The sequence below is a fragment of the Barbus barbus genome, assembly GCF_936440315.1.
Source record: "Barbus barbus genome assembly, chromosome: 32".
NCBI classification, from domain to species: Eukaryota; Metazoa; Chordata; class Actinopteri; order Cypriniformes; family Cyprinidae; genus Barbus; species Barbus barbus.
The window spans coordinates 18,333,195-18,357,082 of record NC_136760.1 but is presented as its reverse complement, the minus strand read 5'-3'; the positions used below and the strand labels follow the sequence as shown (position 1 = coordinate 18,357,082).

The 23,888-nt window shown below is 36.8% G+C and overlaps 1 protein-coding gene across 1 annotated transcript in view; it reads right to left on the bottom strand.

The window, feature by feature from the left end:
• Window positions 1-23,888, bottom strand: part of LOC306852702 (voltage-dependent T-type calcium channel subunit alpha-1G-like) — a gene marked incomplete at its 3' end in the record, with an annotated part of 234,961 nt that overhangs the window by 104,980 nt on the left and 106,093 nt on the right. The window contains exons 5-10 of the mRNA XM_079389755.1: window positions 17,464-17,561; window positions 10,266-10,425; window positions 8,253-8,544; window positions 6,758-6,850; window positions 4,357-5,170; window positions 3,143-3,525 (exon numbers count right to left, since the gene is read on the bottom strand). Of these exons, the coding sequence (XP_079245881.1) occupies window positions 3,143-3,525; window positions 4,357-5,170; window positions 6,758-6,850; window positions 8,253-8,544; window positions 10,266-10,425; window positions 17,464-17,561 (1,840 nt within the window). The remainder of the gene's footprint in view (window positions 1-3,142; window positions 3,526-4,356; window positions 5,171-6,757; window positions 6,851-8,252; window positions 8,545-10,265; window positions 10,426-17,463; window positions 17,562-23,888) is intronic.

Genomic DNA, 23,888 nt, shown 5'->3' with positions numbered 1-23,888 from the left:
ACAACATGGGGTTTGAGCAGTTTGAAATGTTTGATTATGAAAGACCATTAAGTGATTTGAAAACACTTCAAAATGTGTCAACACTGAGGCAAACAAACTCACTGTTAGGGGGATTTAGCCCTTCATGTCTGTTTTTCTGAAATTCTAAAATTGCAGAATACAACAAATACAATATATATATATATATATATATATATATATATATATATATATATATATATATATATATATATATATATAATAAAAATGAAAAACAAAATCCAAAATTGTAATATTTCACAATATTACAGATTTGACTATTTTTTATAAAAATTAATGCAGCCTTGGTAAGCATAAAAGATTTTCTTTAACAGAATTTTAAGAATAGTATTGTACTTGTAGGGTCCACAAGCATTAGATTTATGGTTGCAATTTTTTAAATAAAATTCTAAAAGGTAGATATGGAGGCAAATATCCCTTTCTGGCTAAAAGAGCTGACAGATATATAGCCCGATATGGAAGAGAAACAGCAACAAGCCAAGAAATAAAAGAAACAGAATGGGCTGAGGAGCTTTTGAACAACTTGGGCTGAAGGCAGAACGTGATAACTGATGGAAAAGAGAGCTGGAGATGTGCCTGTGGATTTATATTTAAACTCTAAAATAAAAAGCACACATTTTAGCTCTGTAAATAGCAGCCATGTGGTCAGGTTTTGTATGGTTTTCATGCATAAGATCAAGCGATCAACATGTCTCCTCTCCAAGAAACACAGAGCAGGGTCTGGAAGGAGGCCGCACAGAACACTGTTCAGATTAGCGTAGCTCAACCTCTTCAGCCTGTTTTTCTCAGTCATTCACACATTCCGCTTTGGCTACACTCTGTGAAACTCCACTTGATCTTAACTTCATCCAGCAATGTGTGATCTTTCCATCTGTGCCGCACAATGGAATACAAAAACTGGACAACACAACATCAAATAATGTTTTGAACCCTACTAGCAACATATCAAGCTCAGGAACGATAAACAAAGCTGGAATTGTTGCAGTCGAGAGCTGCTTCTTCATTCCACAGTGGGTTTAAAAAGTGATGCAGGATGTCAGTGATTGGGAAAGAGGAGCTCAGACGAGTATGAAAGACAAAGGGCAATAGAAGCAGGAATGTGAAACAGGAACAGATGCAATTAGCCAGATTGGCAGTTTTATGAGGATCAAAAAACCCAAGTGACCTTGTGCATCCAAATTCTTGCTCTATCGCAGTCTCCAATTCTCCAGATGGATCGCTCCATAAATACGAAGTTCACTGCCAGAATTCCCCAGGAGTTTACAGGGAATAAAACGAGAGGAGAGACCAAAGATGCCATCCGTGTATGTTGTATACATTTCCTTTTGTTACGGGTCCACCGTACTTACACTATCAAATATACATTACAATTCAAAAGAATAGGGTCATTAAGATATATTTTTTAAAGAAATTAATACTTTTATTCAGAAAAGATGCATTAGGTTAATCAAAAGTGAGGGTAAAGACATTTATAACGTCACACACACACACACACACACACACACCCATACACACATATAATATATAATATTTTGTTTTAATGTTAGATTTTAAATAGATACTGTTCTTGAAAGAATACTGAAAAAACACTATCATGGTTTCCATAAAAATATTAAGCATCAAAACGGTTTTCAACATCAAATATTAGAATGATTTCTGAAAAATCATATGACAGAATGGAGTAATAGCTGCTGAAAATTTGGCTTTGCCATCACAGAAATAAAAAATATATTACAATAAAAACAGTTGTTTTAAATTGGAATAATATTTCAGAATATTACTGTTTTTACTGTATTTTTGATTAAAAAATGACTCTTGGTAAGCATAAGAGATTTTTAAAAAACATAAAAAAACATTTAAAAAAAAATGTTAAAACCCCCAAATTTTCTGTAGGCTACTATCCTGGGCCCTGTGAATTCATGCAATGACTCTGCGTCTAATAAAACGCTGCTCGAGTTCACAAGGCCGAGGACCAAACTTCTTACATTGCCTGCATATTCGCTCCTGGTTGCCAGCAGACGTTCCCATTTACTTCATATTTTTTGAACAACTCTCAAATTACCAGAATAAATCATTCTAATCAGAGTGAGTGATGATGAATGTTGTTTTCTTGTCTGAAAATCAACCATTTTCTGAGAAGAATACAAAACTCTAACTCTAACTTCGAGGAATTCATCATCCTTCAAAGTTGCAATGTCTCATAAAATACTGATAATTTTCCTAGTTGTTCACGTCAAAGCCCTGAGTTACGACTTCAATCACAAGCAAGAGGAGCCCTTGCAGGCGGGCACGAACTGCTGTGTGTGCCCTCCAAAGGATCTGGAAGACTGTGAAGCATGCGAGCACACTGTGTAAACACAGTGCAATGAATTTCAGATGCGTGCCAGTTGCCTTCTCTGCTCAGTTCAAACTCGTGCTCATTCTCTAGTATGACGAATTACCACAAGACGGTAAGCAAGGAAAGTATGGTGCATATGGAAAGTCAGGGGCAGCAGAGGCAGTCAGGCTCTGGATGATTTCTATTATATAGAAAGTTTTAACTGTAACAAATTAGGACATATACTGCCGTTCGGAATGTTGGGGTTGGTAAGATTTTCTCTCACGCTCATAAGTCTCTTATGCTCTCTTAGTCTCTTATGCTCACCATGGCTGCATTTATTTTATCAAAACAGTAGAAAAGTAAAAGTAAAAAGTAATATTGTGAAATTTAATGTATTAATTTAATGTTGTCTATTTTAATGTAATTGAATTAAATTACATTAAAACTTTTCGAACAGTGGTGTATGATCTCACAAATGTGAGATTTACAGGCACAAGTATAAGTAAATTCATAATTGTGAGACATAAAGTTGTTATTATGGGAAATACTCGCAAATGCGAGACAAAAATCACAATTACTAGAAATAAAGTAGCAATAATTGTAAGATATAAAGGCACATTGTGAGATATAAAGACACAATAATGTGGAAATAAAGTGAGAGATGTAATAAAAAATTCCTAATTTTATCTTATGAATGAGGGTTTGCAAAAACATAATTTTATCTTATGAATGAGGGTTTGCAGATATCAAATCAGTGAGAACAGCACAGAGACGTGCACTAACCTGCTCATGGTACTCGATGCCCATGCTGAGTGTGTTAATGAGAATGGCGATCATTATTCCTTGTCCAAAATACTTGCTGTCCACAATTTTACGGAAAGTGTCGCACACCAGCCTCCAGAAATGGACCACCTTTGCTGCCCGAGCTCCTAATGCAAACTTCTTTTTCTTCTTTTTGGGATCTCTGCTGTCCCGATAATGGGCATCCAGCGTGAACTCATATACACCCTCACTGTCAGAGTCTGCCGTCTCATTCCCATCTACTCCCTCAGAGTCATTGGCCATGGATTTGGCACAATACGGACAAGTCTCAGGATCAAAGGTCAAAGCGGTGTCTAAGTTTGTGCCACTGCAGTTCATGAGTGCATCCTTACAGATGATCTTGACTGAAAAATATAAGAAAAAGCACATGATGCATGAGCAAACGTCTATTTGTTTTTATCTATCTCTCTATCCATCCATCCAATCTTTAAATATATATTTTTTTTACAATAGCTGGAAATTGCATAACTGTGCATAAAATCAATTTTTTTTTTTGTTTATTATTAAAATATAATCTATGATTTTAAAAATCTACAATTTTAATAGTAAGGTATATTGTAATAGTAAGTATGAGTAAGTAAAAAAGAGTGTTTGTAAAGTTTTATTAAATTTCAATTATTTAAATAAATAATTAGCAATTTTAATATCTGAAGAATGTAATAAATGTATCCATTTGTTATAAATAATCTTTTTCTTTTTACAAAAAAAAAAGAATCATTTGACTTTAATAGTTTATAAATTTAAACTATCGAATAGACACTTCCATCAAATTTCCAGCAAAAGTAACTATGACACATAGTGTAACCATGATGATATGAACAAAATACAACATACAAAAATATAAAATCGGGCTGTCAAATCGATTAATCGCATCCAAAATAAGATTTAGACTTATATATAAATATATTTCTTAAATATATACGTGTGTGTGTGTTTATATAAACACAGTACTCACACATATATTATGTTAACCCAAACTTTTATTTTGGATCCAATTAATTGGGATTAATCGATTTGACAGCCCTAATATGAAATTACTAATTTTATTGTACTCTAAACTCTAAACTACTAAACTCTAAACTAACCTACTCTAAACTCGTGTTTCACACATACAGCTGTTGAATTTCATGAATTTCTGAATTTCAGTTTAAGTAACTCATTTAAAATCCATTTACCAGGAGGACCTTGTGTCTCCACCAGGCACTGTGAGGTGTTGATGGGAGTAGGTGGGATATTTAGGTTGGTAAGGACATTGGCAGTGCAACTGCCTCCTCCTGGTTCCAGGATTCTCTGTCTGAGCTGCTCTAAGGCCAGAGATGACTGTAACGTGGGGTAGTTTTTATGTACTGGAGCCGCAAATGGTACTGAGTTCCTCTTATATGCCTGAAGTACAGTGGGAGAAGGTGAAGGGCCGCAGTGCAGCGGCTCAAGGTGGCCCACGGTCTGATAAACACTATGCAAAGATTCTGCACCGCTGGGGCCCAGAGACCCACAAAAGGGGTCCTGATGAGGGACAATGATAGGTAGCATGAGATGCCCAGACTTGTTGACATTTCCGCTCTGGGAGCCGTTGTCCACCTCTCTGCCCCCATCAGTTCGGACACTCCCATTGCCCATATGGTAGTGATGGTGGAAGTGGTGCTGATGGTGCATGACATGACGGATGGATCCCTGGTTCTGCTTCTGACGGCGTCTTTTCGTGGGCGGTGGTTCTAGCGGCGGAGAAGCACAGATCCGCAGGCCTGCCCGACGACCGGCGGCTCGGATGAGGTGGCAGATTTGCCTGGTGCCTTTGCGGATGATGTGGACTATATACTTGAGAAGCTCATCGTAGCAGCTTCCTGGCTCAGAGAAGCTATTCAGCGTGCTGGCATTGGACCTGAAGCGCACTCTCTGCTCCTTCATAAGCTGGCTCTCTCGTTGCTTGGTCTCAGAGAACTGTGTCGCTATGACAACTAGACAAAGGTTGATCATGAAGAATGAGCCCACCTGAAAAACAGTGAAGGAGACCATGAACACAGAGAGCTTCACTGTTCATTAACAACATTGTTACTGTAAAAACAAGAAAAGATGGCATGATAAAAATAGCAAGCATAAAATCAATGGTTATTTTCTGTACTAATAGGATTTGAAATGAACACACTGGAAGTTTAGAACAACCCCACAGTTCTCCCAAAAAGGAAAATTCTCTCATCATTTATTCACCATCACATCATTCCAAACCTGTTTGACTGTCTTTCTTCTGTGTAACACAAAAGAAAACATTTTGAGAAATGTTTCCATGTTTTTTGTACATACAATAATAGTCAGTTTTTGATTACCAATAATCTTCAAAATATATATTTTTTTGTGTTCCACGGAAGAAAGTCAAGCAGGTTTAGAAAGACATGACATTGAATAAATTACAGTTAGTCAACTTCAGTCAAATTTATTTGCATAGTGCTTTTCACAATACACACTGTTTTAAAGCAGCTTTACAGAAAGTCATGATGTTGATGATTTTAATCCACAAAACTTTGAAACTTTTGAAATTGAGATTTATGATAAATAAGATGAATAAATAAGCTTTATTGATGTATGGTTTGTTAGGATAGGACAATATTTGGCCGATATACAACTACTGTATTGGAAAATCTGGAATCTGAGGGTGCAAAAAAATCTAAATATTGAGAAAATTGCCTTTAAAGTTGTCCAAATGAAGTCCTTAGCAATGCATATAGCTAATCAAAAATTAAGTTTTGATATATTTATGGTAGGAAATTTACAAAGTATCTTCATGGAACATGATCTGTATTTAATATCCTAATGATTATTGGCATGAAAGAAACATCGATAATTTTGACCCATACAATGTATTTTTGGCTATTGCTACAAATATACCTGTGCTACTTATGACTGGTTTCGTGGTCCAGGGGCACATATTTTAACATCTCCATGATCTATTGTCAAATTTAGCAGATTAGAGCTGGGAGTAATAATATACAGTACATTTAGCAACAATACAAGCAATCAAGCCATACTTTAAATATACATACTTACACAGTATATACGACTTTATATAAAGAGCTGATCGATAAAATTGTTATATTCTGTGATTAAATAAAAGTTAAGCAGTTGGGATTTCCAATAAAGTATATATCACTTCACATGAGTATACTGTATGTATATGGATAAAGCTGGAAATGTACCCAACATTATATATAAATCTATGCGACAATGAAGTTTAGATTAGTAAACTATGACAGAATTTAGATTTTTGTCTGAATAATCCTTTTTAAATATCCCTAAATGCATCTCCTGAACAGATTTAAACCATTTTGGCAACAATCCATGTCCTAGGCTAAACAAAACATGATTTATAGCATGTTATGGATATTGCATCTACAACTGTTTTTTAAAAACATGGTCATTTAACAAAATGTTCAAAATATGATTCTTTTGTTTTTGTCTTCTGTGCTGTCTAAAGCCTGTCTGACACAGAGTTACATCAGAGCATGCATGTCTGTTTGGTGACAGTTCAGGTAATGCTCTCATAAACGAGTCCAGGTCTGCCCAGCTCAGCCCACACCCACTCACTATTATCAGGAGGATGAAGTAGATGAAATTGTAGAAGGAGTGAGCATCCATAACAAAGTACATGATGTCCACCCAGCCCTCCAGAGTAATAACCTACAGGAAAGAACAAAAGGAGAGGGACTCAGTGCAGGTTATGTCTCATAAGAGACAGTTTATATAAGGAATATTTTTTAATAGAAAACTATTTTAGGAAACTTGTGCATTCTAGATATCAATCTCAAGCATGAAAAATAACATACTGGCACTAATTTCAATACAGTGACAGACATGCAAACTAAAAGCATAAGTAATCTCTGATTATATGCTTCTGTGATCAGTTTTTGGTTCTGTACTCAAGCATGCATGATGAGGTAGACAGTACAGATATCGAATGCTCAGGGGGGACACCCTACCCAGCATGCACTCTTCATTCCCTTTGATTAATCTGTCACAGATTAGGGAGAAACAGGGAAAGCCAAAACCAGAAGGAAAAAGGCATTTGCTTGCTATATTTACAGGGCAATTGGGTGTGCTAGCAGGATGAAGGGATGTAAAACAGCTAATTCATTTTTAGATACTAAAAAAATTAAGCGCCGAGCCACAGAACTGGCCGCTTGCAAAAGGAAGATTAAGTCATTGGGCCACTGTGCAGTTCACTACATAACAGTCCCCTAAACATTTAATAGAAATGTATTTTGTTGTCTTGTAAACAAACGAAAAGTGAGATTTTAATTCAATTTGAGGTTAAAATCAGTGGGCACATGCAGAAGAATTAAAACCTTATCACCCTTTTTGTGATAAAAGAACAAAGAATAAAAATTAATAGGGCCCGCTTATCCCTGCAATTGCCTCCATGCCAGTTTCTAAAAAGGCTTATCCAAAATCCCAGCACAAATGAGCTTTGTTATTAAACACAATGTCAAGCGTTTTAGATATCATTGAAATATATAATTGTTCAGGGAAAAGGAGGTAAGCACATTTGGGTTCGAGATAGTAAATTAAGTATTCGTTTGGATCAACTGCAATCAATCAGTAAATTAAATGTCACTGTTGGGTCAAAGTGCCTCGGATTTTGGTGGCTGTGTAAAGTCATAACTAATAGTAGGGACATTATCAATTATCATCTTCTTATGGCCAATATCAAAATTCATTACTATTTTGTAAATCAATCAATCAATTTAATAAACACATACATTTTAAATGCTACAAGTGAATTTAGGCATCCTAACCTTTTCAATGTACAGTATGTAAAACGGAATTATTTTTTTAAATTAGTGTAATTACATTATTAGCATTTTTAAAGATTGTGTGTTAGTCGTAAAATGTAAAAATAGGAGCATGCACAATTTGACAATGCACAAATGAGCATGCACAATTTACATATCCAACAGCAACTAAATTTTTTAATATATTGTGCATCCTTACTAAACTGTCATTCTAAGGCATTGTAAGTGTTTTTATAGGTCTTGGTATAATTCTTCACAGCATCAGTAATAAAAGAAGACATAAAACAGACCTGAAAGATGGCAATCCAGGCATAACCAATGTTGTCAAAGTTTATGGCCCCCTTGAAGGGATTGGCCTCTCCGGCAGAGCAGTTGGTGTAATACTTGTTCCAGTTGACGCAGGTGGTGTTGTCTGTGCTATTGTAAGCTGCCATGTCCAGCTGGCACTGCCGGCCCTCCTCGTGAAGCGTGGGGATGGAGCTGCACAGGCGCATGCCATTCTCTCGTGGTTGAGAACAGATAAACGGGTTTTCATCATCATTTTCTGTGTGGTAGTAGTTGTGCAGGTCTAAACTGGTAGGCCTGTACAAAGGATAAAATAAGAATCACTTCTTAAAATTATAAAAAAAACACCCAATAATGAAAATGTAATCACTTTTTTAACGACGTTACAAAAGTGTATAGTCTTCTTTACTTTCAAAATTAGAAATATGTACTTCAATAGAAATACAATAAAAAGGAAGCGAGCTTCAAGTGGCACATAAGTATATATACACAGTCTTCTATGATAGCCTTCCAGGTCTTCAACTTAATGTGACTGGATCACTGAGTCAGTGAACTGAACGTGTGAATGAATCACTCAGACCGGTTATATAAACGAGGTCAACCAGGTTCTAGAAAGATTTGTTTATGAAAAACAAAATAATTCATTATGTTCCTCACACAAGGCTTATGCACGCTTTAGAAGACTTGGAATAAGTCATATGCAACCCCTTTTATGGTTATTTTATTACTTTTTCTCTTATTTTGCAGCTTTACACTATTCCTCATTTGCTGTCAATGAAGTGGAGAGTAGCCAGGATATTTTTCAAAAATTCACCTTTTGTGTGCCACGAAAGAATGAAAATGCAATGCACAAACACACAGTTCAGACAACTCATGCAAATCAACTGTGCTTTGAGCAATAACTCAGCCAATGAAGACTTCAGTGTCCTCCGCTCAGCCTCAGCTTCTCCTAGGGTTGGGCAAACACCCATTTAAGCAGCAGTCAAGCTGCAGCGAGATCAGCGGTAACTATCTCCAGAAGAAATGCGATTGAGCAAGGCCTAGCTTTAATGGCGTTTGGCTCTGACACTGGATAATTGGGCCGTCTGTCAACACAAATTCACCTCAGAGAGAAAGTGCCATGGCGAATTAGCTGCACAAGTACCTTCAATTACCCATTGGGACAAATCCTAGACTTCCAAAGAACCCTGCCCCTTGAAATATTTATTTCTTAAGAGCAATTTAACAGTTTAAGACTGTCTTAATGTTACATAATCACCGCTGCAAGCCAATCTCTGTGAGGCAGTGGATTCCTTCAACACGCTGTGCATCCATGGGGTCTAATTCATGCTCTCAGCACAATGATAGCTGTGGGGTTTACAGTGCTAGATAGTAAACAAAAAGAATTGATTCATGGTTGAAAATGAATGGTAGCAGAAAGAAGTGACTTTTTTTCATCAAATATAAGATCGTGTCTGCTACAGATTTATGCATTTGTGGAAGGAAATCATTTCCAAAATTCCTCATGTGACCCTTTCACCTTTGTGGACATTTGGTGCACATTTATTTCCATATAAATTTAAACTTTATTTGCTCAAAAAAGGGGTAAGGAGTTGTGCTGCAGTGACATAGAGGAGAACTCATACTCAGAGTAAATCAATAAAATACATTTATTGTAATAATTTTAAAATAATATTATAATTTTACATATATAAAATTATAAAATAGTGTTCAAATACAATAATTGCTATTATATATATATATAAAATGTTATTATTTATATATACACACACATACACAGAAAAAAAATCATATTTATTTGTTTGTCCTTGATAATTTTTGCATTTCTGTTTATTGCTTTCAATCCTTTTTTCTGTAGGCCCATAAAATCCCATTTAAATTGATCTCGTGTTGACATTTGGCCATTCACCATTACAATAATGTGCTCACATTATAAACCCTCTCATTTTAGGACTCCTGAGGTCACTTGTAAATTAAGATCATGCTTGTGATACTACATCCCAGGTCATCACACTCACAGGGAGAAGTTTTCCGGGAGGAAGCAGCGGTTGCGGAGAAGCCCGGCCCAAAGCTGGACCCCTACGATCCCAAAGATGAAGAAAACAAAGAAGCAAAGCAGCAGCACATTGCCCAGCATGGGAAGAGTGTCCAGCAGAAGCGTCACCAGGATCCTCATACCTGCAACACAATGAAAGAGCAACTGTAGTATTATTTCATCCCTCACACGCTCAAAAATACAATGTTGTAATAATAAAAAGATACGGCCACAAGCATATTGCTCTCGTAAAACATATGAAATTATAGTGCTATAATGCCCTGAACAAACTGCTGCTAGCACTCTTTCACGTTTATAGAGGCTCATTGTCGACCCACAGTACGAGCGCCAGTAAAAATCTCAGCTGATATCCAGTTTTTCAGACACTGCTGCTGCTCTGGCTTTTCCAATATATCTGCCCTGTGTCAAACCACAATGCCAGCTGACTGGAGCATAAATGATGAAAATCATTCCCTGCTCAGGGTTTGGCGGGTAATTGGTGGAGCAGGGTAATCCAGCCGGTGCTCCCTGGCAGCCTGCAGTCTGTGGGTGATAACTGTGGCCGGCTGTAATTTCCACATTTGGACGAAGAGTGAGTGGGGATAAGCAGTGAGGCATTAACAGGAATGAATGACAATGGAGGATCCGTGTCATCACATAAAATGGCTCTGTGCTGTGTGGGTTTACAGAGCTCAGTATTGTGCAGATGCTGCATTTATCAAAGCCATCGCCTTCGAGACGGGTTTTAGCCCCTTAAATTCGCTCTACTCTAATGAGACGCCCTGATGGAAACATGGCCTCGAAATATTTTTTTATGACTGGGAATTTAGGAAACGCTGCGTCGTTTTGTGAGTGTTTATCAGCCTGTATCTATTTACTTGTAATTAGGAAATAGTGAGTGCTGAACAACAATCGGGGTCTCTGAAATTCAGAGTGTTTCCTCCAATTACGATGCATTTCTCGTGGATAATCCACTGCTCTGAGATTTTGCACAGAAAATCACTTCCTAACTTCGGTCATTAGTGACTAGCACAGCAATTCAGCTAAACTTGCCAAGTCAGGTCTTAACAAGCATTGAATCAGTGACAGTGGCACAGATCCGTGTCCCTTACAAACTGAAAGGTAATTCCCCACAGGGAACCAAGTGTATTTCCAGGAGAAAATCACCTTCTGGAATTTGGGTCCCTTAAGAAGCCTGACAAATGGAACGCCGGGCCATGTGAGTTTCCTCACAATACGATAATGGACTGTCTGAGCAGGAGGCTGAGCTAACTTTAGTCAATGTTGTTTGTTAATGTCACTTGTCAACTCATTTTATGACTTGTATAAAACATGTTGTATACATATTTTTTTTGTTTAATTAAAAAATAAATCGTTTATTTTTCTAAAATATATTGTAGTATACACTACAAAAAATGTGTAATGTTAGATTCAACAGTCACATGGAATATACTACTAAGCTGATTGGCTGAGCCTCATGAACAATAATGGCAGATTTTAAATTGCGTACCAGCAGAGCAACTGCCATTTAAATGAAATGGAATTCAAACAGGTATCCAGGCATTACAGAGGTCTCTGAAAACTATATTTAGGACTAGAAATAGCATTTAAAAATAAATGAATTAATTATCAACATAAAAATACAAACAAACAAACAAATAAATAGTGAAACTGACCAATAAAAATGGTTCAATTAATTTTTTGAAAAAAGTTTTAAAATGCTAAATTTAAGTCGCAAATTAAAAGCATTTTTACATTTAGTATTAAGCATTTACAAATGTAAGAAAACTTAAGTTGAATTTAATATTGCAATTTAAAAGTTGCATTAAAAGCGCAATTTAAAGACTACATAAATAAAACTATTGAAACACTATATTTAAAATAGTTGTTGGTAAAAAGTGTTAAATGGACAACGCACTAAAAATGAAACCTCTGATAATTTACTCATCCTCATATTGTTCCAAACCTGTATTGATTTCTCTTTTTCTGCAGAACATAAAAAGATATTGAATGTTGGTAACCAAACCATTTTGTTTTCCACTGACCTCCATTGTATAGACATAAAAGTCAATGGGAACCAAAACTCTTTTGATTACAAACTAAATATCTTCTTTCATGTTCCACAGAAGTAAGAGTGTCATATAGATTTGGCACAATGATGACATCATTTTAAATAACATTTATAAAAAATAAAAAATAAAAAAATATTTTTTTTTTATTTTACTGCTATATTCATTTCTCTCTGCAAATGAAAACATAAAAATGGCAAGCTTCCCCTTTATATGATTATTTAACCTTCTAAAGTCCTTTTCCACAACTGCCATAGATGCCAGTCCTAATTTCCCTAATCACTGCATTCATACCTGTACCAATACTGACAGAAAAAATGAAATCTTGCAAATATTCCAGAAAACAACTCATTATTTACTCTTTTCTTTATCTGACCTAGCTTTGTAAGTCTATACCAATTCACTAATGCAAAGGTTTATCTCTCCGCAGGGGCTCAACTCATTTATAAACTCCTCCTGAAAAGATTATTTAGGAGAGCGTATTCCCCAAGGGCAGACTGTAAATATCCTGCCATAGCTGCTCTATCCTTGTTGAAAAGAGAGTCTCCCAGGCCACACAATGTGCTCAGGTCCCTGTGTTAAGAAGACCCCTGGGATCCCCTGCCCTTTGGAGTCCTCCACATGCACCAAACAAGCTCAATAACAAAGCACAGGGGAGAAAGAGATCATAACCATGCTTTCTATTTATTTCTCATCAGCTTCCACAGATAATAAAAGAGCAGATTCTCTGTAGATTTAATTAAAACAGCTTGAGGGGACATGAAAATCATATAAACACATGAGTCTGTTCCAGTATTGTACTGCTGTAGCAGTCTTAACACAAGGGTGTTGATACTTGGCAGAATATTTAACAAAAGAGATGAGAGGCTTAATCTTCTCAATATTAATTCAATAAGGTTGTAAAAGGACAACACTCAACCCACTGATTTCATTTCTGCATCACTCAAAAGCTCATTAAAAAGTGCTGGAGAAATAAATGCCCTGATGTTAAAAAGATAAATACAGTGTTCTGTCATGAAACTCTAGATGGCACAGAGCAATAGGTCTAACCCAATCTGATATAATTACATCATCATTCACATGGCACAGCTGATTGGTTTCTTTTCGCATCAGCAGCCAATAAGCTTTATAGATCAGCTACAGGGTAATTTCATGTATGTTATACAGTGGTGGCCAAAATTATTAGAATACTAGTATTTCCAACAGCTAAAAATGCTATTAAGTCAGTTATTTCTATTTTTTGGTGATGTTGCCACAGTTCTTCTGGATTTAGTTCTGTTTCTTCATGTCCTTCCAGAGAGACTAGAATATCTTACCAAAAAACTGCCACGATTCTGTCATCCATTCGTTCCAAGGGTTATTGATACACTTTGCATATACAATTCTAAACAGTTTTAAAGTTTTCAGTTTTAAAATGTTAATTTTACATAATATAGTATTTTAATATATTATTTTAATAATAATATACATCATGTCATTGTTTTCAATAATTACATGATTTATATTACTGTTTTAAAGTATCCCAATTGGTAGAGAAACACTTGAAGGTGAACATACATTTACTTTTTTTGTTCAATATTTTATTTATTTTAAAATTCAATTTAAATTTAATTCATCAGAATAATCAAGCCATCCACCTGGTCCAAGACTTAGACTTATTTCTCTTTTCAAATCACACAAGACTACACTCACACAAATTTCACAGTCCACTCACTGTCTGCTTCCTTAGTCGCACCAGTGCACTCTCATCTTCGTAATTTTCATAATTCTTAAAAAATCCCTCATGTGGTGGACAGTTATCAGTTCCTCTCTTCCTGTGTCTGGATCTCTTTCTCTCCAATAGTGTCCTCTTTCCTCTCACCAATCTACGTGTCCACCACTCCAATTACTGCTGGCCTTCTGAAAATGATGACCGCAACGTCACCGCTGGCGGACACTCGACATGATGTTGTTGCTCGGCCCAAATAATAATAGAATACACAAGTGGGCAGCCAGGCGGATTTCCAATTAACCTCCAACCGAATTCTAATCCAGAAGATGAAGTGTAAAAGATCTCCAGACTTTCTGACAGACTAATCTACCTTCTGGGGGAGTGAAAGGGCACGAGCGGTCTGGCTACATATTACAAACCTTTTAAGAGATCACTTTTTACACCTGCACACCAAATACAAGGCAGAGTGAGCCAGCTGTACACCACAGCAGTGTTGAGTATTTTGATTTGTGAGGGAACATGTGTCGTCATCTACTGACTGTTTTTCCCCGTCTCTTCATCAATCAAGCCATGGCTGTGGAGAACAACAGAGTGCGATGTTGATTAAGACAGCTCCTCAAAGATAGGGAGAACAGAACCACAGAGGGCAGGGAAGTATAGAGGACATAGAAGAAGGTGATGTGAAACACAGAGTGGGACTGACATGACTCTGGAAAGTACAAGCTCAACCATAGGCCTTAGACTGTGTAGACGCCATACTGAATTTAACACAGATGAAAACAAGACTTTGAGGGATAGACTTACAGTCTTTATAATGCCAAACAAACAGCTGGTCATCAGCTGAACAATCGGTATGTTGTTAGAGAACAGTATAATCAATTGAACTCCCTGTACCTCTAGAAACTATTAAATATAATGTAAATCATTTAAATATTTAATAATAATTATATTGATGATAATAATTATTATAATTTGTTATTATTATTGTTGTTGATATTGATGTTGTTATTGTTATTTTATTATTATGATTATTATTAACATATCTTGTACAATATTTCCTAGAGGTTAAGCACCTATTTTCACATATTATTTGTGAAATAAATAAATAAATAAAAAATAAAACAAATACTTCTTAAAAGTACACAACAGTCGAAAAATACAATTAAGATAATAAATACAATAAAATACACTTAATTTTTTTAAAAACTTAAAAAAAAAACTTTTAGTCCCTAGTTGCAGAATTTGCCTTGTAGAGCGGAAAAGACCACCAATACCAAATTATTTAATACTTTACTGTCAAAAGAATTTCTAAATGTTTATGACATGCTGGTGTAGTTTCCAGCTTGACAGTTTAGTGATTGATGATTTGAGTTTAACTCCTATTATGTTTTCTCTCTCTCTCTCTTGTTTTGATTAGTGCTGGAAAAAAAGTGAAAAATGACAAATAGGATCAACAAAAATCTCTGTCACCCATTTTCCCAGTGACGGTCCACAGCAGGCAAGGCACAGATAAAATAATTTGCAAATTAATGCAAACATTAGGCCTTTAATTAGTCTGGGTGACTCCTGAATAATGAATTAGGCTGTCTGCTACCACTTCACCCCCTGTCTCTGATTGGCACAGGTATTAATTAGTTATCAATCATGACAGGAATGGATGCACTCTTGTCTCCTAACTGAACTAGAAGGAAGACACCTGGATGCCATTTGTGACCCCTGGGGCCTACAGTGAATAACACGGCCTGCTCCTGTGATGAAGAATGGGTGCAGTTTGTCTCTGGGACTGATAGACATACTGAACCGTATCCAGAGGGGTGAAAACTGAACGAGACCCCACACAAATTACTCTCACCAAAATCTCAGCTGGGCTAGTCACAACATTCCACCTAAATGCTACCATTGTTCAATATACATTTTACTACTCCCTACAAATAGGGACATCAAGCAGAATTGGCCAGACACGATTCCTCGTGAAATAAGAGCCGCGGGGGAACCGCGGGCATCTCCTTGGCACGGAGGGTGATTAAAACATCCGGTATATAAAGAGGTGGCCAATGAAATATCATCACCCTGCCTTAGAAAGAATGTGTGTGTGTGTGTGTGTTTGAGAGAGAGACAGAGAGAGAGAGAGAGAGAGAGAGAGAGAGAGACTAATAGCTCTCTATTATTCTTTCTGTGTGTGTGTGTGTGTGTGTGTGTGTGTGTAAAGAGAGAAGCCGTAAAAAGCAGTGAAGAGGAAAATGATCTATAAATCTAAAGTCCCTAAAATGGCATGAACTCCTCTGGTATATGACTGAGCCCAGGCTACATTTCTCTTTCAAATGTTGATTAAATTGCATTAATTGACCACAGTGCTTAAATAATGCAATTCAACATAGAATATTCTGAATTTAATAAACTCTATGATTGAATGCAGGGAATTAATAAATTGAATTAAGTTCTGAGTTCCTATTTTCTACAACAGAAACTGGTAGAAATGTACCTTACTTAAACATTCAATCGCTGTTAAAGAAAAAAAAAAAGTGATTATTAAAAGTGAGTTTACGTAATATTCCAAAACTCTTACTAACTTATAAAGAACACAAGCAATAGGATCTCAATATAACATAAAATCAACTGTTATTCTTATGCATACTGCTTTATTATTGAGTATTGCTGCTCATGTTTTTGCACATTCCAGACAGATATTGAATCCTTCTGCAAATGACATAATCACACCAGAAGGTGACAACAAGTGACTGCCTTAATTACTGGATTAATTACTGAGCCATTCATTTAGCCAATTAATTCAAAAACATTGATACAGTGGGGAACAAAACAAATGACTGAGTGACTCATTGAATCATTTACTTAAATGATTCATTCATAAACACTGATTCATTCAGTAACAAAACAAGTGACTGCCTTTGAGTGACTCATTGAATCATTTACTTAACTGATTTATTCATAAACAAACTCGTTCAGGAATGAAAAACAAGTGACTACCTTTGAGTGACTAGTTGAATCATTTAATTTGCCAATTTATTTAAAAAATACTTATTCATGCACACACATGCATGTATATTTTTAAGGAAAATTTTATATTTATATGTGTATAAATTATATTTATACATAATATAAATTATATATAAATACAAATATATATACACGTAAATATTTTTGAAATATATACATTTATGTGTGTGAATTTATATATACACATGATAAATCTGCACAGTACACACATATATATTATGTAAACACAAACTTTTATTTTGTATGCGATTAATCGTTTGACAGCACTTGCTGAAATTAAAATGAACCAAGACTAATGTATTTTCCACTGTTATTTAATGTAATCAAATGCAGTTTACTAATGTTAGCAAGTGAATTTGGAAAATAGTTGCTGATATTGTACTCACTGGGCACTCGGTTGATAGCCCGAAGAGGTCGAAGTACTCTGACCGTTCGGACCGCAGAGAAACTAACATTCTGCAGGTTGAGAGAGTATTCCAGCATCCTGTAAACACACACAAATAGAAAGAGTTTCAACTTTCGATAAAGCAATATATTTGAATGTATGCACGTACTGATGAAGATGCATTACCCCCCATGTGCAGTGCATCTGTTAATTAATCCCCATTTTGGATTTTATTGGAATTTTTAATATCATCTTAAAGTAAAAACTGATCTGATTTTTAAACTGATGAATGTCCTCCATATGTATCACTTACTATGGCAGCAAAGCGTAAAAGGCCAGTAATATTTTCAAATAAACACTGACAGCCCAGACACATTAGTGGCGTGTTTTCTGCCGAACCGCCAACGCCATACTGTAGATCAATCGAAAGTTATCAGAATTCATCAAACAATTACACTGAATCGTTTTCAATTAGGTCAAAGAGAGGTGGAAGGAAGGTTAATGTAGAGCTTTCAAAAACAAACACATCCACAGCTGCTCCGCACATGTGAACTTTCGGAGCGAGGCACATGAAAGAATCGCATGTTTTTGTAGAAAATAAACAAAGTGTGTGTCTCTATGTGCCTGTGAGCTTGCAACCGTGTAATTGCAAACCCAATAACCGTCTCTGGCCATACAACAACTTAAAAATGTAGAATTACAGTACGCATCAAGTTAATACACAAAGCTGATGTCGATAAGCATATACACATGTTAATGAGGGTTCTCACGGTCACATGGCCTGCTTAGATTAAAGCTGCGTGATCTGGGGTGTTTCTCCATTCTTTTAAATATGGATAGAGTGAAGTCGGTGACGTGCAAACAGTGCGAGCCCCATTAGCCAAGCAGGGTAGTGAGGAAATGTGTTCTGACTTTGTTGCTCCTGAAATGTGCAGAACAGCTTTGAAGGCACTGATTGGGCTTGATGGAAACCAGCTGGCGACTGGACTGCAAAAATAATAACAGTGGTGACTAAGACTAAAATTTGACGGAATGGGAACGAAGAAAACACGAAAATATCAAAAGGGGAACACAGGAAGTGGATATGGAGAAAGAAGAGCAAGTCGATGACTCTAAAGGACAAAACGCCTGTAAAGAAGGAGAGAGAGACAGGACATGCGTGAGGACACTCTGCAAAAATGTCCCCAGGGACGTAGGATGCGTCTAAACAAGGAGGACCTGTGTAAATGTGATATCGTCAACAGCCTCTTACGTCTATCATACACACGTATGAATCACTAATATGGCCGCTCGTAAACACATAAACAAAAAGTGAAGTGTCAGACCCGGGCGTTTGTCCAGTCAGCACCTAGAACTCACTTCTGTTATCTGTTTGTGTTTGGAACGGCCGTGGTGAAGGATGACACACCTTCCCAGAATCTCTCTGTTTCTTGAAAACATGGTCGCACAATCAACAACAGCTCCACGCTGCATATACAATGCCAGTTGCGAGGTCACTATAATAGGAAAAGTATGAGCGAGCCAAGGGTCTCAGATTCATAACAAGTGTGGCCTTCCACATTCTTAAGAAATCTGCTCGAATCGATCTCCGGCTGCACTCGAGAGAGAGAGAGAGAGCTAGAGTGCTGTTGTGTCTTGTTTGAACAGCTCCACAACAGACAATTGAAAGGACTGAAAGACATTTAAATTCCTGCAGCATTAGAAATACCAGCTCTTTTGGGACATGCTCCATTTCATACGTTATGAACCAGGGTTTCTCTGTATGATCAATGCAAGATTTGTTGGTTTACGTAAAAAGGTTGCAACAGAGCGGTATTTCAGATGCTCTATGCTTCCCTTTCTCTCTCTCTCTCTGTCTAGTCCCTTGTGGTCTTCAAAGCAGCCGTCCTGGCTGCAGTTCAATCAGAGCTTGGTGTCTTCCACCACCTGGCAGGTTAATGAGGCGAGTTTCAGAGGAGGTTCACTTCCGAACAATCAGCTCTCCATTAAGATAGAGAAGGAAGATACCCCTAACAGCACATGCATTCTTACTCTGTCCTCACTTTCCCTCTCAGTCTGTCCACATGAATTAAATTCTTTGTCTTATTTATGGTATCTCGTTTTAGACCAACTACAAATACATTTGTATGACAAAGGGAGACTGGTACAGTTTAGCATAATGCTAGCAACACAAGTTTTGTTCACTGTGCTGATCTAGTTATTGCTAGAACACATCAAAATGCTTGTCCCTTCTTTGAATTTACTTTACTACTAGGTAGGTTTCATTATGGAAGAACATTATGTTTTCATAGAAGAGAAATTCCTGGAAGTGTTCTTAATCAGGAAACATAATCATACCGAATTTGTGTAAATCATTTGTAAAACATCTTTAATGGAGATGGGTTTTTTTTTTTTACTTTATTTTGGTCAAATAAATGTAGCCTTGGTGAGCACAAGAGACTTCTTTCAAAACTATTAAAAACATTTCAAATGTAGCATACATATAAATGTTTTCTGCTTCGTTTTAGCTACATCCGCTAAAAGCTATTTTCCTAAACCTTCAGGAGAACTCTAGCATACAAATTGCCTCAGAGCTAACAGGTGTGGACTAAAAGCTACATAGCTTGATTTTGATTTCATGGGGCCTGTCTAGTTGTCTCAGCTCACAAACAGAGACCAACAGAGAGATTCAAACAATATTTCTCCTCAGTTTTATATTTCTGTCTTGTACTTTTCTATTTATTTCACTCTCAACAAGCTCTCAGAGACAATTGCCATCAGGGGTGCTTTTCTGTTTTTATGGGATGGGACAGATTGATTTACTATGGCCGGAACAGGATAATGTGCCCCTAGCCTCAAATCCAGAACAGCAAAAAGACAAGTTCCTTTCTGTTTCTCAAATAAGCGTTCTTTAAAACAATACCTCAACACCTAAGCCAAGCAAGAGCCTTCCAATTCAAAGAGAAAGAATGTCTGAGAGAGCAGCACTTCTCTTCCCACCATTTTAATTAGGAATAAAGCCATTTTTTGTTCTTTCCTCTCTATCTTTCCCCTTGAGACTATATACAGTATACTATGTCAACACGTACCCATTCTGGGGCCCTGTGGTCGCTTTACAGAATAATAATCATAATGGTAGCTAATGCAGATGTATAACTCAAGTGGATGAAGAGGAAACCAGATTTGCTCTGTGTGCCTCAGCTAAAAAGCGTTCCTCTGATGGGTCGAAAATAAATGAATGAAGGGGACCTGTAACTGGCTTTTTCCTTGAGGAAACGTTTGATAACCTTTGATCGTAATGCTTTGTCCTTGTCTCGTCCTACTGACAAGGTCTGGGTCTGAACATAATGTGTATCAGCATTTCTGTCTAGAAACAGCCGAAGCACATCATTAAATCAGAAGCAGAGGTGGACATTTGGATTCTCCTCTCCTTCATGAGAACAGTGGTTTGATTAAGAATTGAAACAGCAGATGACAACAGTGAGATTCGTTAGAATAAGATTTGTTTTTTTTTTTCAAACAGAGTGTGAGTGACGAAGCCTGAATATTTAAAGTCACCAAATCAAATGAGAACCTAAAGGGATGATTCACCAAATATTCTGTCATTATTTACTCAACCTCAGGTTGTTTCAAAACTGTATGACTTGCTTTCTTGAATGGAACACAAAAGGAGGCTACTGACGAAGTCTACTGACCCATACACTCTTAAAACCTTTCAGTGAACATTTTTTAAAAGAACATGGTTTTTAAAAACCATGAATGCCAATAAAGAACCTTTAACTGAATAGTGTACAAGTATGATATATGGTGAGTATAAAAAAAACGTTAAGGCATGAAAGTCAAGGAGACTTAATCAACGAGTAAAGGATTTTTCGGTGTACTATTGCTTATTTCAAAGCTATTATTTCACCAACTCTCCTAACAAAACAGTTAGCAAAAGCAAATATTTTGCCATCCGTCTCTTTCCCTTTAGGTTAGTAAATGGATTTGAGCTTAATGGATGTGCGGAAGCTCTCAGCCATCTGTTCGTATCTATGAATGACTGTGTTATTAGTTCCAGGCATCTCCATATACAAATTTGAGATGAAGAACTCCTAAGATGAAAGTGCTGGATGCTGTCCAGTGTCATCAACAGCCTCCTGGCCAAATGGCATTCCTGAAGATTCTTAAACCTCAGCACCTCGAATCCTCATTCAGGTCTGAAGAGACTCTATTAGCAAGAAGACGGGGAAACAGAAATCAATTTGGAGAAAATCAACAGCAGTTCAGAGCATGAAAAGACAATGCAGAAAAGCTGAGCGGATGTGGCGGAAGACGAAACTCGAAATTCACTATAGCATCTATAAAGACAGCCTTCATGCTTTCAATGTGGAACTAGCCACAGCTAGACAGACTTTCTTTTCAAACCTTATAAACAGTAACTTAAACAACACCCGCACTCTTTTTGCGACTGTTGAGAGACTGACAAACCCCCCAAGTCAGATTCCCAGTGAAATGCTCTCCGACAGCAAATGCAATGAGTTTGCTTCCTTCTTTTCTGAGAAGATCAATAATATCAGAAAGGAGATTGGCACATCCTCAAGTTATGCAGAGGTCACACAGATTCAACCGCAATTTCAAAAAGAAGTGACTATGTGTGTTTTTAAAGAAATTGATAAAATTTTGGAAGAAATAGTACAGCACCTTAAATCTTCAACCTGCTATCTTGACACACTTCCCACATCCTTTTTCAAAAATGTGCTTAACTGTTTAGAAGCTGATCTCTTAGAAGTGGTGAACGCCTCACTTCTTTCTGGGACTTTTCCAAACTCCCTTAAAACTGCAGTTGTTAAGCCCCTTCTGAAAAAGCGCAATCTTGATAACACCATGTTGAGCAACTATAGACCCATATCAAATCTTCCTTTCATAGGTAAGATTATTGAAAAGGTAGTTTTTAATCAGCTGAACAACTACTTAAAGTCAAATGGATACCTGGACAATTTTCAATCTGGTTTCCGAGCACATCACAGCACAGAGACAGCACTCATTAAGATAATAAATGATATTCGCCTCAATTCTGATTCTGGCAAAATATCAGTGCTGGTACTACTAGATCTTAGTGCTGCGTTTGACACTGTCGATCATAACATACTTTTAGAGAGACTGGAAAACTGGGTCGGGCTTTCTGGGATGGCACTCAAATGGTTCAGGTCATACTTAGAAGGGAGAGGTTATTATGTGAGTATAGGAGAGCATAAGTCTAAGTGGACGGCCATGACATGTGGAGTCCCACAAGGCTCAATTCTTGCACCGCTCTTGTTTAACCTGTATATGCTCCCACTAAGTCAGATAATGAGGAAGAACCAAATTGCCTATCACAGCTATGCTGATGATACCCAGATTTACCTAGCCTTATCTCCAAATGACTACAGCCCCATTGACTCCCTCTGCCAATGCATTGATGAAATTAACAGTTGGATGTGCCAGAACTTTCTTCAGTTAAACAAGGAGAAAACTGAAATCATTGCATTTGGAAACAAAGATGAAGTTCTCAAGGTGAATGCATATCTTGACTCTAGGGGTCAAACAACGAAAAATCAAGTCAGAAATCTTGGGGTGATTCTGGAGACAGACCTTAGTTTCAGTAGTCATGTCAAAGCAATAACTAAATCAGCATACTATCATCTCAAAAATATTGCAAGAATTAGATGTTTTGTCTCCAATCAAGACTTGGAGAAACTTGTTCATGCCTTTATCACCAGCAGGGTGGATTACTGTAATGGTCTCCTCACCGGCCTTCCCAAGAAGACCATTAGACAACTGCAGCTCATCCAGAACGCTGCTGCCAGAATTCTGACTAGAACCAGAAAATCTGAGCATATCACACCAGTCCTCAGGTCCTTACACTGGCTTCCAGTTACATTTAGGATTGATTTTAAAGTACTTTTACTCGTTTATAAGTCACTCAATGGCCTAGGACCTAAATATATTGCTGATATGCTCACTGAATATAAACCAAACAGACCACTCAGATCATTAGGATCGAGTCAGTTAGAAATACCAAGAGTTCACACAAAACAAGGGGAGTCTGCGTTTAGCTATTATGCGGCCCGCAGCTGGAACCAGCTTCCAGAAGAGATCAGATGTGCTAAAACATTAGCCACATTTAAATCAAGACTCAAAACTCATCTGTTTAACTGTGCATTTGAATGAGCACTGTGCTATATGTCCGAACTGACTGCAATGAATTTTATGTATAATCATTTTCTTTAAATTTATTTTAAATCATTTTCTATATCATTTTAAAATTCCTTGTTTTTATTATTCTTATTTCCATGTTTTTATTGATTTTAATGTCTATTTCACTTTCTTTTATGTAAAGCACTTTGAATTACCACTGTGTATGAAATGTGCTATATAAATAAACTTGCCTTGCCTTGCCTTGCCTATTAGCACTGGTGATGTGGG